General features: G+C 41.0%; 1 protein-coding gene across 1 annotated transcript in view; it reads left to right on the top strand.

Annotated features, from left to right (window-relative positions):
• SAXO1 (stabilizer of axonemal microtubules 1) overlaps positions 1 to 12,139 on the top strand; it is a 61,552-nt gene that overhangs the window by 40,294 nt on the left and 9,119 nt on the right. The window contains exon 2 of the mRNA XM_043515185.1: positions 11,800 to 11,979. Coding sequence (XP_043371120.1) covers positions 11,800 to 11,979 — 180 coding nt within the window. The remainder of the gene's footprint in view (positions 1 to 11,799; positions 11,980 to 12,139) is intronic.

The following is a 12,139-nucleotide window of genomic DNA, read 5'->3' as shown; positions in this document are numbered from 1 at the left end:
TCTATGAATTAGATTGAATTAAAATTAAATAATTTAAAGGTATTCTTTTATATTTATGAGTTCTCCCTCTTTCAAATATACATGAAGGGTATATGTGTGTCTGTTAAAAAGCTTAATTTATGATAGAACTATACAAAATAAATAAAAAATATGAGGGCTCATGCAAGAGAGAGAGTGATACTGGATGTATATTTTCCTTGTTCTGAGAGAGGTGTGTACACATGGGAACAGAGTAGCACCTCACCAGTTTTCACAACGGTAAGCCACAAAACCCTCCCCTCAAAAAGTGGTTGTTCGTTATTACAAGACGGCCCTACTGGACTGGGGACTGATCCTACCCACAAGAGGGAATGGGCATTTTGCCTTGACTTCAAAGGGAGTAAGATCAGGCTCTGGTAAATGGAGATGATCCCAAAAGTCTGTTCAATCTTTTCTAAGATTATTAGGTCCTTTGAAATCACCTGTAAGGGCTGTTACTTTTTGCGAAGCCATCAGTTTTAACCATCATTGCTATGCCCACTGGGCTTTCTGTTTTAAATGGTATATGTAGTCAATCTCTGCTTATATTATTATTTTATTATAACTCCAAAGGGGGAGTTATAGCTGTCATAACAATAATTAATAAATACTTACCTTTTATATACATTTGAAGACTGTTACTGGGGACATTTGGACAGCAAAATGAAGGCAGACATATAGCATCCCTTGAAATATATTGGAGCAGATGGATTATTTTGGTGTGAGACAGCATGAAAAAAAAAAAAAGGAAAACATTTGCTCACAGTAGAGACTGTCTATCCATACCAAAAAAAAATATTTGGCATCTTTTGGAGCAAATCTAGGAAGGTGAGGGTTGTGGGTTGTTTTTTGGGGGGGGTATAATTTTTTTTTTGACTGCTAGAGAGAGGGGGAAAAGTGTGCATGAAGAAAATAGCTGTGAGGCATTGAGGCTGCCTTGTGAAATATAGGGACCTCATTGTGGATCTTTTGCTGACCTGGTGAACGTTCAGCAAAGACGATGACCATGGCACATTAACACAAAATTCACAATGTTGATTAACAACACACTGTTGTCCTCTTTTTAGAATGTTGAGCTCATTCCAAATGAATAAAATGTTCCAAATAGTTGATAAGTGGTTGCAGACTCTGTCATGGCCCTCAGAGTTGGTCAAGAACAGAGGCTAAGCTTTTGTCTTTCACAGTTGAACCACACTTAAAGAAAACCCACAGCTTTATTTTGCCCTCACAGTGCAGGCTCTGTGTATGTGTGCATGCACATGCCAGCTTCTTGTGAAATAGAATCTCTCTTTACTATTAGCTTTTTGTGTGATATGACCCATATTTTTTAACATGGGGGGGGCAGAGAAGTGAGGTTTATCATCCAAAGTGTAACATCACACACATGACATTAAGAAAACTGTTTCCGCGCATTGTGGGAATTACAATTAGCCTTGAAAAGATTTCAGATTAAAGTCTTTTGTACAGTTATAATCATAGAAAATCAAAGTTCTGCTCTGCTGAGGGAACAGTTGCCTTTTATTGTGCATTTAAGTCTTATTTAAAACCATGCACCATCTAAAAGCAACATATTCTTTCCATATGCCTTTATGCACAATGTGCTTCAATTTTCCTGGTAGTTTTATCACACCCAGTGTATGTAAGTGATACATTTTGACACATTATGCATGTATGTGTTTTTTTTTCCCTCCCTAAACATCTATCTATAATCTAACCATATGACCGAACCTCTGATTGTGCCTCCATGGCTTGGGAGAAAGGAGATGTCTATAAATATAGACTGAATTTCAGTGAATTGCTTTGAAGTCTGCCCCAACACTAGATTCTTGCAGTAGTGCTAGAATGTGCTCCCCAGTCCTTTGTTACCGCCTCTCTCACACTTCCTCGGGTGTTGTCCTAGGGACGGTAGCATCGGCTCTGAAGCAGAGATTTGTATAAACTTGGCTAGGCCTGGCCAGCGCTCAAATGAGAAACCTCCAAGGCAAACCCAGAGGCTGCAGGAAATAGTGCTGGTGACCCAGAGGGTGAACAGTAGGGGAGATTGTGCTGTTGGATGCAATATAAAACCAATGCTGTGAAAACCACTTCTGATTAATTCATGAGACATTGCTCTTCAGTACCAGTCATGACACCCATTGATAAGTTATCCTCTGCTGTGTGTCCAGCTATAGACCATTACACGGAAATGATTTAATTAATAATAGTAACCCAGTTGTCCTGGCCAAATTCTAATGTGGGTACTTAATGTTTTGCTTACTTTACATTCTAGCTACAGTTTCAGCTGGATACAATATTCTCCTTCGCTTTGTTTATTATTAATAGATTTTTCTATGGAATCATTGCACTAGTATGAGATGCTCACAAATATTACTGAATTTATTCTCAACCTTCTGTAACTGAGAAATGTTATTAGCCACTTTGTACAGATGGGGAACTGGAGGTCAGCAAGACTGAGGTCTTATTTAACCATCAGCTGACACGTTTTAGCTGGCAAATCATCATGGCACAAAACACAGGCGATGTCTTAGTAGCTGAAACATATGCTGTTCCATGTCTAAATAAGCTTTTCTGTAATACCTTGCACTTCAGAAGGCATGTTATGATGGAGAGAGAAAGGAATGGGCTGCAGAGTCTTCATTGTGTGAACTGACACTGGGAGGCGCTATCCCTTTTGATTGGAGAGTTTGTAGGAAGCTAGGAATTGCATTCCAGATGACATCAGTGGTCCATCTATTCTAGTATCCTGCTTCTGATAGCAGCCAGCACCAGATGACTCAATGGGCAATTTGAAGTAACCCTCAGCCAAAAGGGAAAGAATTTTCTTATGCCCTGAAGCATGAGAGTGTATTACCATTATATATATATTCCACTTTATCAAACAGTATATGATCTTTCTCATTATCTATACAAATGTCCAATCCTTTTAGGAATCCAGAAATGCTCCTGACCTAGTAGAAATGAGTTCCACAAGCCAATTACATGTGTGGAAAGATATTTCTCTAATTTCATTTTTAAATTGGTCACCTTTCAAATTCTTTAAACATCCCTTTGTTCTTGAATCATGAGAAAGGGTAAATAGGAGCATTCTATTTACCTTTCATCCTATGTACCAATCATAGTGCTGAATGTCTCTATCATGTCCCTTCTTATTTGTTTATTTACTAAACTAAAGAGTCCGGATCTTTTCAATCTCTCTTTGCATGCAAGTTTCTCCAGGTCTCTAGCCGTTTTGTTGTCCATCTCTGCACTCCTGTATTTCTGATAAATCCTTTTTGAGATGTTCTGGCGAGAACTCCCCACAGCATTCCAGGTGAGGGCATATCATTGACTTATGTAATGATGATAGAATATTCCAGTGTCATTTTCTATTTTATTTCTTATGCACCTTAATATTGTGTTTGTTTTTTTGTCCAATGTTGCACAATGAGCAGAGGTCCTTCCCCGGTGAACTGTACATGAAAGGTGCTGTAGAAACATAAGATAGAATTCGCAAAAAGAAAAGGAGTACTTGTGGCACCTTAGAGACTAACAAATTTATTTGAGCATAAGCTTTCGTGAGCTACAGCTCACTTCATCGGATGCATTTGGTGGAAAATACAGTGGGGAGATTTATATACACACACAGGAACATGAAACAATGGGTTTTGTCATACACACTGTAAGAAGAGTGATCACTTAAGATGAGCCATTACCAGCGGCGGGGGGGAAAGGAGGAACTCACGAAAGCTTATGCTCAAATAAATTTGTTAGTCACTAAGGTGCCACAAGTACTCCTTTTCTTTTTGCGAATACAGACTAACACGGCTGCTACTCTGAAACCTGTCATAAGATAGTATTGTTACAACAGGTGACATCTTTGGCATTTTTACACACATCCTCCCAAGTTGTTTTTCATATGGGGTGAGCAAGCTTTGACTCTTGCAAAGACATGCTGGATGGGTTTAATTTTTGGTTATGCAAAGTTTTGTATAGAGGTGGCTTCGGGAGAGAGGAATCTATGTGAGCAGGAGAGGTTGCTCTCTGCTTGGGCCTTTGATTAGAGTTAATTCTTGAAGCACTGGGTGTTTGGTGTTGGGTTAAGATTCCTGGGAGAAGGGATTGCCCTGCATGTTGTTTGACCACCTCCATCACCTTAGGACTGGCTTGTATGTGTAAATAAAGCAAATTACACTCAGAGTCTATCCAGACTCTATGTGACTGATTTCTCCTCCATTAGGAAGCTGACCTGCAAGACCTGCTCTCCCCTCAGCAGAGGGGCAACACAGGTATCAGAACTAGACTTCTGAATAAGGGAAAACAGTATTTTTACCTGGGCATATTCTGCTTAGCAAAATAAGTGTCTTGAAGAAACTACCATAGTACTATCACTAACCACTTATATCATGCATCATAGGCCAAATTTGGCTTTAATATAAGTGGGTGAAATTTTGCTGTAGCACCCTCTTACACTAGGACTGAATCTGATCCTATGTCTTCAAAGAGCTGTAAGAAAAAAACCAAAACCTTAACTCATCAATCCTAGTGTCAAGACCAGGTTATGGTGCTGGGAGAGAAGAATTCAAAATTCTGCCCTTTTTTATGGAGCCCCTGAAATTAATGGGCCTTAGTTGTACCCTACAGTGGGAGACTACAGTTGCTGAAATCCATGGGAGTTGGCAGAAGAGTAAGGTCCTGGGAAAGCTGTTGAACTCCAAAGTGTCTGAATCATAATCTCAGCTGTTGGCAGATACGGATAGTAGTGGGCAAACTACAAAACATTAAGTGATCAGCCACTGTTGTTCTAGTTTTGTTTCAGAGCAACTTCGGCACAAGCATTATTTACAAGCCCTTTCAAAATCATTTCTAGGAGGATGATAAAAGCAGCCCATGTGTTTAGTGGCAGGATACTAGTGTGTCCTAGCTGGCTCAGTCAAAATGTGGGGCAAAGCCCCAGTAGGTGTAAACTTTCATTGCTCCATTGATATCTATGAAAGCTGAAGATCACCCCCACAGTATTTTAAGTTGGCTTAGTAGTTCATCAGTACAAAACTTGTATTCTGTATCTTGTTTCCCCACAAAGAAAACGCTGATATGTGCTAACCACTTTCATGTTGGCAACACATTTACTTAGTGTCCATATAATATTGATTATGGGACCTGCATTTTTGTTTTCTTCCTTCTAAAAATGACAGAAATCCTATATTTGGCTCAGAGTTAAGTAGTTGTATGAGACGCCATTATTATGACTATCTTATATCTACCGCTCTGCAATATACGGCTTAGCTTTGATTGATGATCACAGAACAATACTGCACATCTACCTCTAGTAGTGAGGACTCTTTCTTTGGATTTACTTTTGGTTTTTCATGTATGTGCTCTAATTTCATGGCCGGAGGATATAAAATTTGCTTGCTCTGTGTCTAATGGCACTTGGAGAGTTGGCTGCCCTATCATAAGACTTGATCCTGCAATATGATAAGCATCTTCTAAAAGGAGCCAAGTGACCTCAGGAATAAGATTGGGCCCTTTTAGGAATGAGTAGTGATTGCCTTCACTATGCTATTGTCTAATGTATGTGTAATGTGCATTAATGTAAAGATGGCCATAAAGTGGTACCTCTACTGTATGATTAAGATTAAAGCATTGTAGTCTTTTGGGGGTCACTGATGAAATGAAAATGTTAGCTATGGATGGATAGAGTAGTGTGTATTTCTTATTTTCTCAGAGCATGGCCCTGGAGGCAATTAAGGAATTTATGTGCATTGTCTGAGACTTGCAACCTTAATTCTGCATTTCTTGGGTTTCTGACACTGCTTTTTCATTTTTAGTTTTAATGTTCTTGAAAGGTAATGTGCTCAAATTTCTGACATGTGCCTGCAACCTTAACCACACCACGGTTTTGTGTGGAGATATAATTCTTTTGTTTACTTCCGCCTCATGACACTGTCCATAGAAAAATTGTTTGTTTTTTACATGACAAATCTCCTCAGCAATTGGGATGCACTTTGAGGTCTACCACTGCAAGGAAAAGTGCTAGTGATTTACATTTTCTTAAATGAAAGCTTAGGTCTCTAGCACTCCTTTGATGTCCTGACCTAAGCTTGCCAACACCTGTACCCCATAGCTACATTATCACTCTTCTTACAGAAAAAAAATTATGAAAAGCCTTTTTGAACACTACTGAATATCTCACTGTCTGGAGTTCCACCATTCAGGAGCCAAGGCCCCACATCCTCAAATGTATTTAGGTGCCTAACTCCCATTGATAACAAGGGGAATAAGGCACAAAAATACCTCGGAGGAGCTAGGCCAAAGTGTCCAATCCACTTCACGTTTTGTAGAAAAATTCTATGTTGGGCCCACACCTAACCTACTAAATTTTGGAGTCAATATTACTTGAAGGATTTTGGGCTGCAAAGTCAGATTTATGTTGGAAGCTCTCTGGTGGTACTACCATTGTTTCCTAATTATTAATAGAAATTAAAAACACAGGGACTGATTCTCCTATTACTTATACCAGTGTAACTCAATTGACTCCAATGGAGTCATGTATAATTTGTGCAGGTATATGTCAGAGGAGAATCAAGACTATAAAGCACCCCTGGGAGCATAACAAATGTCACAGGTTAGGGATAATCAGGGATTAGAAATTAGGGTGCCATTGGACAAATGTCATACCAAAACCAACAGAATCCATGAGGTAATCTCCTATCATCTGCCCAGCTCTATTAACTATTGAACTCTGACTGACATACCGACTTACCGTGTTCAGATAACAGTGACTTCAGTGCCTAATGACCGTGTAATGGTTTTATAAATATTTATAGGGCCAGAAGGAACAGTAAAGTAGAGCTCAAGGTTTGCTTCAGTATTGGTCTACTCCTTGTTTTTAAGTATCTTGCTCTGTGATTTACATTAGTGTAAAACATTTTTTTTCGAAAGGCTCTCTCGATGCAAAAGTGGCTTATTTTATCTGATGTCAGTGGAGAATTAACACCAGTTTATCCTTTCCCCTGCTCGTTCTGTGTATGGGATACTGTAAGTGTTACAATAATGTGTGTGCATACATCACAATTTTGGGCAAAGAAATAAAGGCAAAACACTTAGAGATTTATTTTTTCTACCCTGCCATGGATGATTTATTATGGGGAAGCACTTACCTCAACAGCTAACTTTCAGACACCTCCAAGTGTTGTTTTCATAATCTGATATTAAATATAAAACATATATTTGTATAGCTCGGGGAATGAAAAAATAATTGAAAGAGGCTGAGGCAGGCGAAGAGTTTGGGTTTAAACCCAGGCCCATCTCCAGACCAAGATGGGCTCTGCTCAACACAATGAATGTCTGTCCTGGTCTGCCACTGTTCCATGGGCATGGGATGAGGCTGTTTGCAGGAGATTGAGGTTATTTCCAGGCCCTTTCCCATTACAAGGATCATCTCCCTCCTGAGGTCCCCCCATCACTCAAGCAAAACCTTACCACTGTCTTCCGGGGAGCTGATTCCTGTGACCCCTCTGTTGAGCAAATGAGTGAAGGAGAGAACCAATGATAGAACAGCTCGTGAGCAAGGTATGAGGTCAGGGTAGAGGAAGAAGTCTAGAAGTCACATGGAACAATTTCAGCTCTATCTGGTCAGGGATTCTGGGGCCGGAGCTCTGAGCAGCATTAGTCATTGTGGCTTTTTGCTGTGAATTTTAGGTCTCCTGTAATCTTGCCAGGAGAATCTGCAGCTTCACGTCTCTGCACTTCGTTAGCATGGCAAACTCATCTATACGCAATTTGTAGCAGAGCCCTCAAATGACTGATGGAGGGGCCGCTTCCATCTCCAGGCAGAGCGAGGGCCGTGCACACATAATTGCTGCCCTCTTCCAGGCTGTGCAGAGGACAGGAGTATCTGGTACCTATTAGGTGAAATTAAAAGGCATAATGCAGAGCACAGCTTTGTAGGAGGGCAACCAGAGTGGCACGACTGTTGGGGGTGATGTTTAGGAAAAGTAGGGAGTGCGGCTTACTTCTGCTTGGTTACTTAGCATTATTGTATGTTCTGGGTCTCTGTTTATCCTTAGATTGATAAGTATCTGAGGAGCCGAGACGGATCAGAAAGGTGTCTCCTGTGTTTTTACAAATCCAAATAAGTAAATGAATGAAATCACTCCTTGAATTAATGTCTTCAGCCTTTTAGGACCTTTGATTAAGATTGTTATATAGAAGAACAGAGGGGACCTATCTTTCATATCTACTATCAACAGTATACACAGGGCAAATGGATTTTTAGCTAGTGCCGATAAAGCTCTGTGTTAAGTATCTATGCTCTTGTAAAGCACCTACTAGCTTGGCACTACCCCTGCTTAGTGGCATACCCCATACTTTAAAGAAAGTTAGGATCCAATTCATTGTTGCCCTGCATTGCATGCAGCCACCTACTCCAGTGTAAAGTGAACTCTTTGAACTTTCTTTGCTCTGGTGTAAAAGACTGCCCACGGTGCAGGGCAATGACAAACTGGGCATGAGGTGTCCATCCTGCTCCGAATGCCTCGTTTTTTGCAGCATAGATGTTTTCTCCATAGTCTGAGTAGTAAATAACAGTTGCTGCAGTGGATTCAGTGTGGTTCTGCTGTAACTGGCTGGTTATTGGGGCCTCATGCACTCCTTGCTCACTATAAAGTTGAACTCAGCAGGAGTTCACTGTGTCCAATCCACAGAGGAAGGAAAGGAGCTTAGGGTCAGGCAGGAGGCCAGCACATTTGAGGCTGGAAGGATCCAGTGGCCATTTCCTCCCCTGGAGGGCTAAGGAGGAATTGCTGGGGATGCTATGAGACTGCATTAGAGGTCACTGTGTGTCTGGTGCTTCTGAGTGGACTCTTGTTTGGGAGGACTGAGTGTTTTTTCCATCCCCTCAAAACCCTCTGCACCAAGGCCAAGTTGGATTAGGAGTGGGGGGAAGATTTGCCCCTTATTCAGTTTCCTTTTTGTCCTCTTTCCATCTGTATAAAATCTTGAATTTTTCAAAGACACCTAAGAGTTGACCTTGAATGGGGATTGGTGCCCTTTTCACTAGCCTTTCATTAGGAGATGGGTTCCTACCTCTCTTAGGCTTTTTTGAAATTGCCAGTTTAAATTTAATTCTTCAAACATGGTAACAAACTGGGATGATCTCCTTCATTCCATCATCCATCCAAGCCTTAAAGCCTCTCCAAACAAAGATGAATCTACCGGGGCTCTTTCTGATTTATGGTTTTATGGAAAGATTCATAGCCAGAGTAGAAAATTGGCTTGTCAAGCAAAGGCTGAATTTTATCTGAGCGCAGTCTGTCCTTCCCTTGTGACCTGCAGTTTGGAAAATAATTCAGAATCTATGTGACCCCATACATAGCTCAGCGGCTACCTCTGTAACTTTGGGTAATCAGACATTTACTGACGCTAGATGGACAAACATTTGATTTAACAGCTACTTTATTAAGTATTGAAGCCCCATTACTTGAATAACTTGAAAGGAGACTGAATAGAGCATTGGAGAACGTACAGAAGGAAATAATCACACGCTGGCAGGAATGATGTACTAGACATAAAACTATAGGTCTTTTCTAGCTGTAATCCCAGTCGGCCCATTCCTGAAGTCTTTACTCAGCAAAACTCACATTGACATCAACAGGAGGTTGAGTTTAAAAAGGTTTCAGAGTAGCAGCCGTGTTAGTCTGTATTCGCAAAAAGAAAAGGAGTACTTGTGGCACCTTAGAGACTAACAAATTTATGCATCCGATGAAGTGAGCTGTAGCTCACGAAAGCTTATGCTCTAATAAATTTGTTAGTCTCTAAGGTGCCACAAGTACTCCTTTTCTTTTTGAGTTTAAAAAGGAGGACTATAAACCCCCATGTGTCAGGGCATGAACTGGTCACTGAGGACCTGGTCAGGAGCCTCTCTGAGACAATATGAGTCTTTCCCATACTGGCTTGTGAACACTGATACTTGGACCAAGGTGTAGCAATAGCTATTCCCTTCATGCACTTTCCAGCACTCCCAGAGAGATAAGTGTCTGCCTCAAGCCCTAGCTTAAAGCCACAAATGAGCCATTAAACTTAATTGCTGTACTCAACACCATTTCATTACTTCTAGTGTTGTCTAGAGAATTATTAGTACAATTTAACAATTAGGTCTTTCATAACACTATTCTGAATCTGGTTTTAGATCCGATGATTTAGATGAATCCAGTTTTCTTTAAAGGGTCACTGTCACCTAGATTTGTAACCCTCTCTTTGGGGCTGTGCCTGTTGTCTTTGTGTCTTGTTCATACAGCACCTAGCACAAAGGGGATCCTTGACTGGGATTCCTGGATGCTCCTGTAACAGCAAAGATAATTACTACAAATAACTTGAAATCTTGTCAATTTCAAAAGACGATTTAAAAGTAGCTCCTTTCTACACCTATCTCCAAGTCCCTTTGGGACTTGAGGTGGGGGAGGGGGGCACAGTTACATTTTCTATGGGGCAGCCTCTCCTTTGCTGCAATGTGAAAGAGCCATATAAGCAAGAGGTGAAACTGAGTAACTAACCATACAGTGAAACTGACTATACGTAAAGTGCTGTCAATGCACAAAGAAAATATCAACCCTCCCCACCAATTTCTTTTCAAGTGATTTCAGGGGCTACTTGGAACCATAATATGTAAATACTTTCCAGACATAAGAGAGGTTTTTAAGTAGAGGGAGCCTCTTTAAAATTATAGATAGCATCAATCAAGCTTTGGCTAATGGTTTTGAAATGAGTATATTATTTGATGATTTCCATAAAGCCCTTGACTTACTATCACTGACAAATGGAGTGACTTTGACTTTGGTTTTGATTTGCTTAATCTGAAAGAAAATGTTTGTTTAGCTCAGTACTAGATTTAAGAATTTTTTTAAGCTTGTGCAGAGCATACCTCAGGGATCCATCCTGAAAGGTTTATTGTTTACAATGCTGGCTTATGACCTGCATCAACTTGAAAATCCAGAGGTATGCAGATGTTGCCATGCATTATGCTGCTTTGACAATGCAAGATGTGGCGAGAGCCAAAGAGAGGGTTTTAAGTGTGCTGGATGCGAGTGTGGTTTGTAAATACGTTTAAAAGGAAGTAAAGCACTGTAAATATGTCATTTGGCACTAGATTGTAATAGAGTGTTTCACAACCTGACGGGCTTTCAGGGTTTCAGAAGCCATAGCCACCATGTCTCAATGGGAATGAGAGCACTCAGTGTATTGAGTCCCTTTGCGTCTGCTCCTATTGATGGAAATGGTGTCAATGGGAGCAAGCGTATGCTGTTAAGGCTGGATTCTCCCTTGTCTTGCACTTGCATAGCCCTTTAGCGCTGGTGTGATGCGAGTGTGAAATGCCCCACAGGGTTGAGTGCTGACCTGATAGTACTTCACACACACTTTGCATAGCTTTGGACAACTGCACAAGGTTTCAGCTGTGGAGAATCTAATCCTTAATCAGAACAACTGAGCAAAAGGGTGTTAAATGGAATGCCCAGCCTGGCACAGTAGGGTGTGTTTAGCTAAAGCTAGAATCTAGAACCTTTTCTAGCTTGAGTTAACACACTGTTCTAACTTATGGCTGGTGGTGTTGTTTTTTATAGGTTGTCATTATTGTAACCAAGTGAGGCGTGTCACTAGTTGCATAGGCCAGGACTTTGCCTGATAATTCGTAATGCCCTATAGTTTGGTGGGTGATTTGTAACCAGTGCTGCTGAAGCCCTGCACCAACATCTCTGCTCCACCCTGTGGCTCAGTCGATAACATCCATGCTACTCTCTTGCACAGGCGCCACCATTGCCCACATCTTCCCACGAGGATCTATGAGAAGAGTGAGAAGCCATGCTTCCTGTCGGAGTACGTGGAGCAATACCCCCTCTATCCCTACGACCATCCCAGAGACTCGTTCAAGCCCAAGGCAGAGTACCAGAAGCAGTCAGTGGCCGTGGAGGGAATGACAACTTTCAAGTAAGAAACAGTGAAAGAGAGGGAGGGTGAGAGAATGAATGTGCGTGTGGGGAATAAGCATTGCTTCCCTCAAAGAGAGACTGAGGAGAACAGTTAGTTAAGTGCTCCATACTGGGGCTGTGATAACTTTTCTGGGGGTTGGGGGGGCATTGGGGAATAA

The sequence above is a fragment of the Dermochelys coriacea genome, chromosome 5 (genome assembly GCF_009764565.3).
Source record: "Dermochelys coriacea isolate rDerCor1 chromosome 5, rDerCor1.pri.v4, whole genome shotgun sequence".
NCBI lineage: Eukaryota > Metazoa > Chordata > Testudines > Dermochelyidae > Dermochelys > Dermochelys coriacea.
Note: the sequence above shows the minus strand (reverse complement) of the source record. Positions and strands in the feature narration are given on the sequence as shown.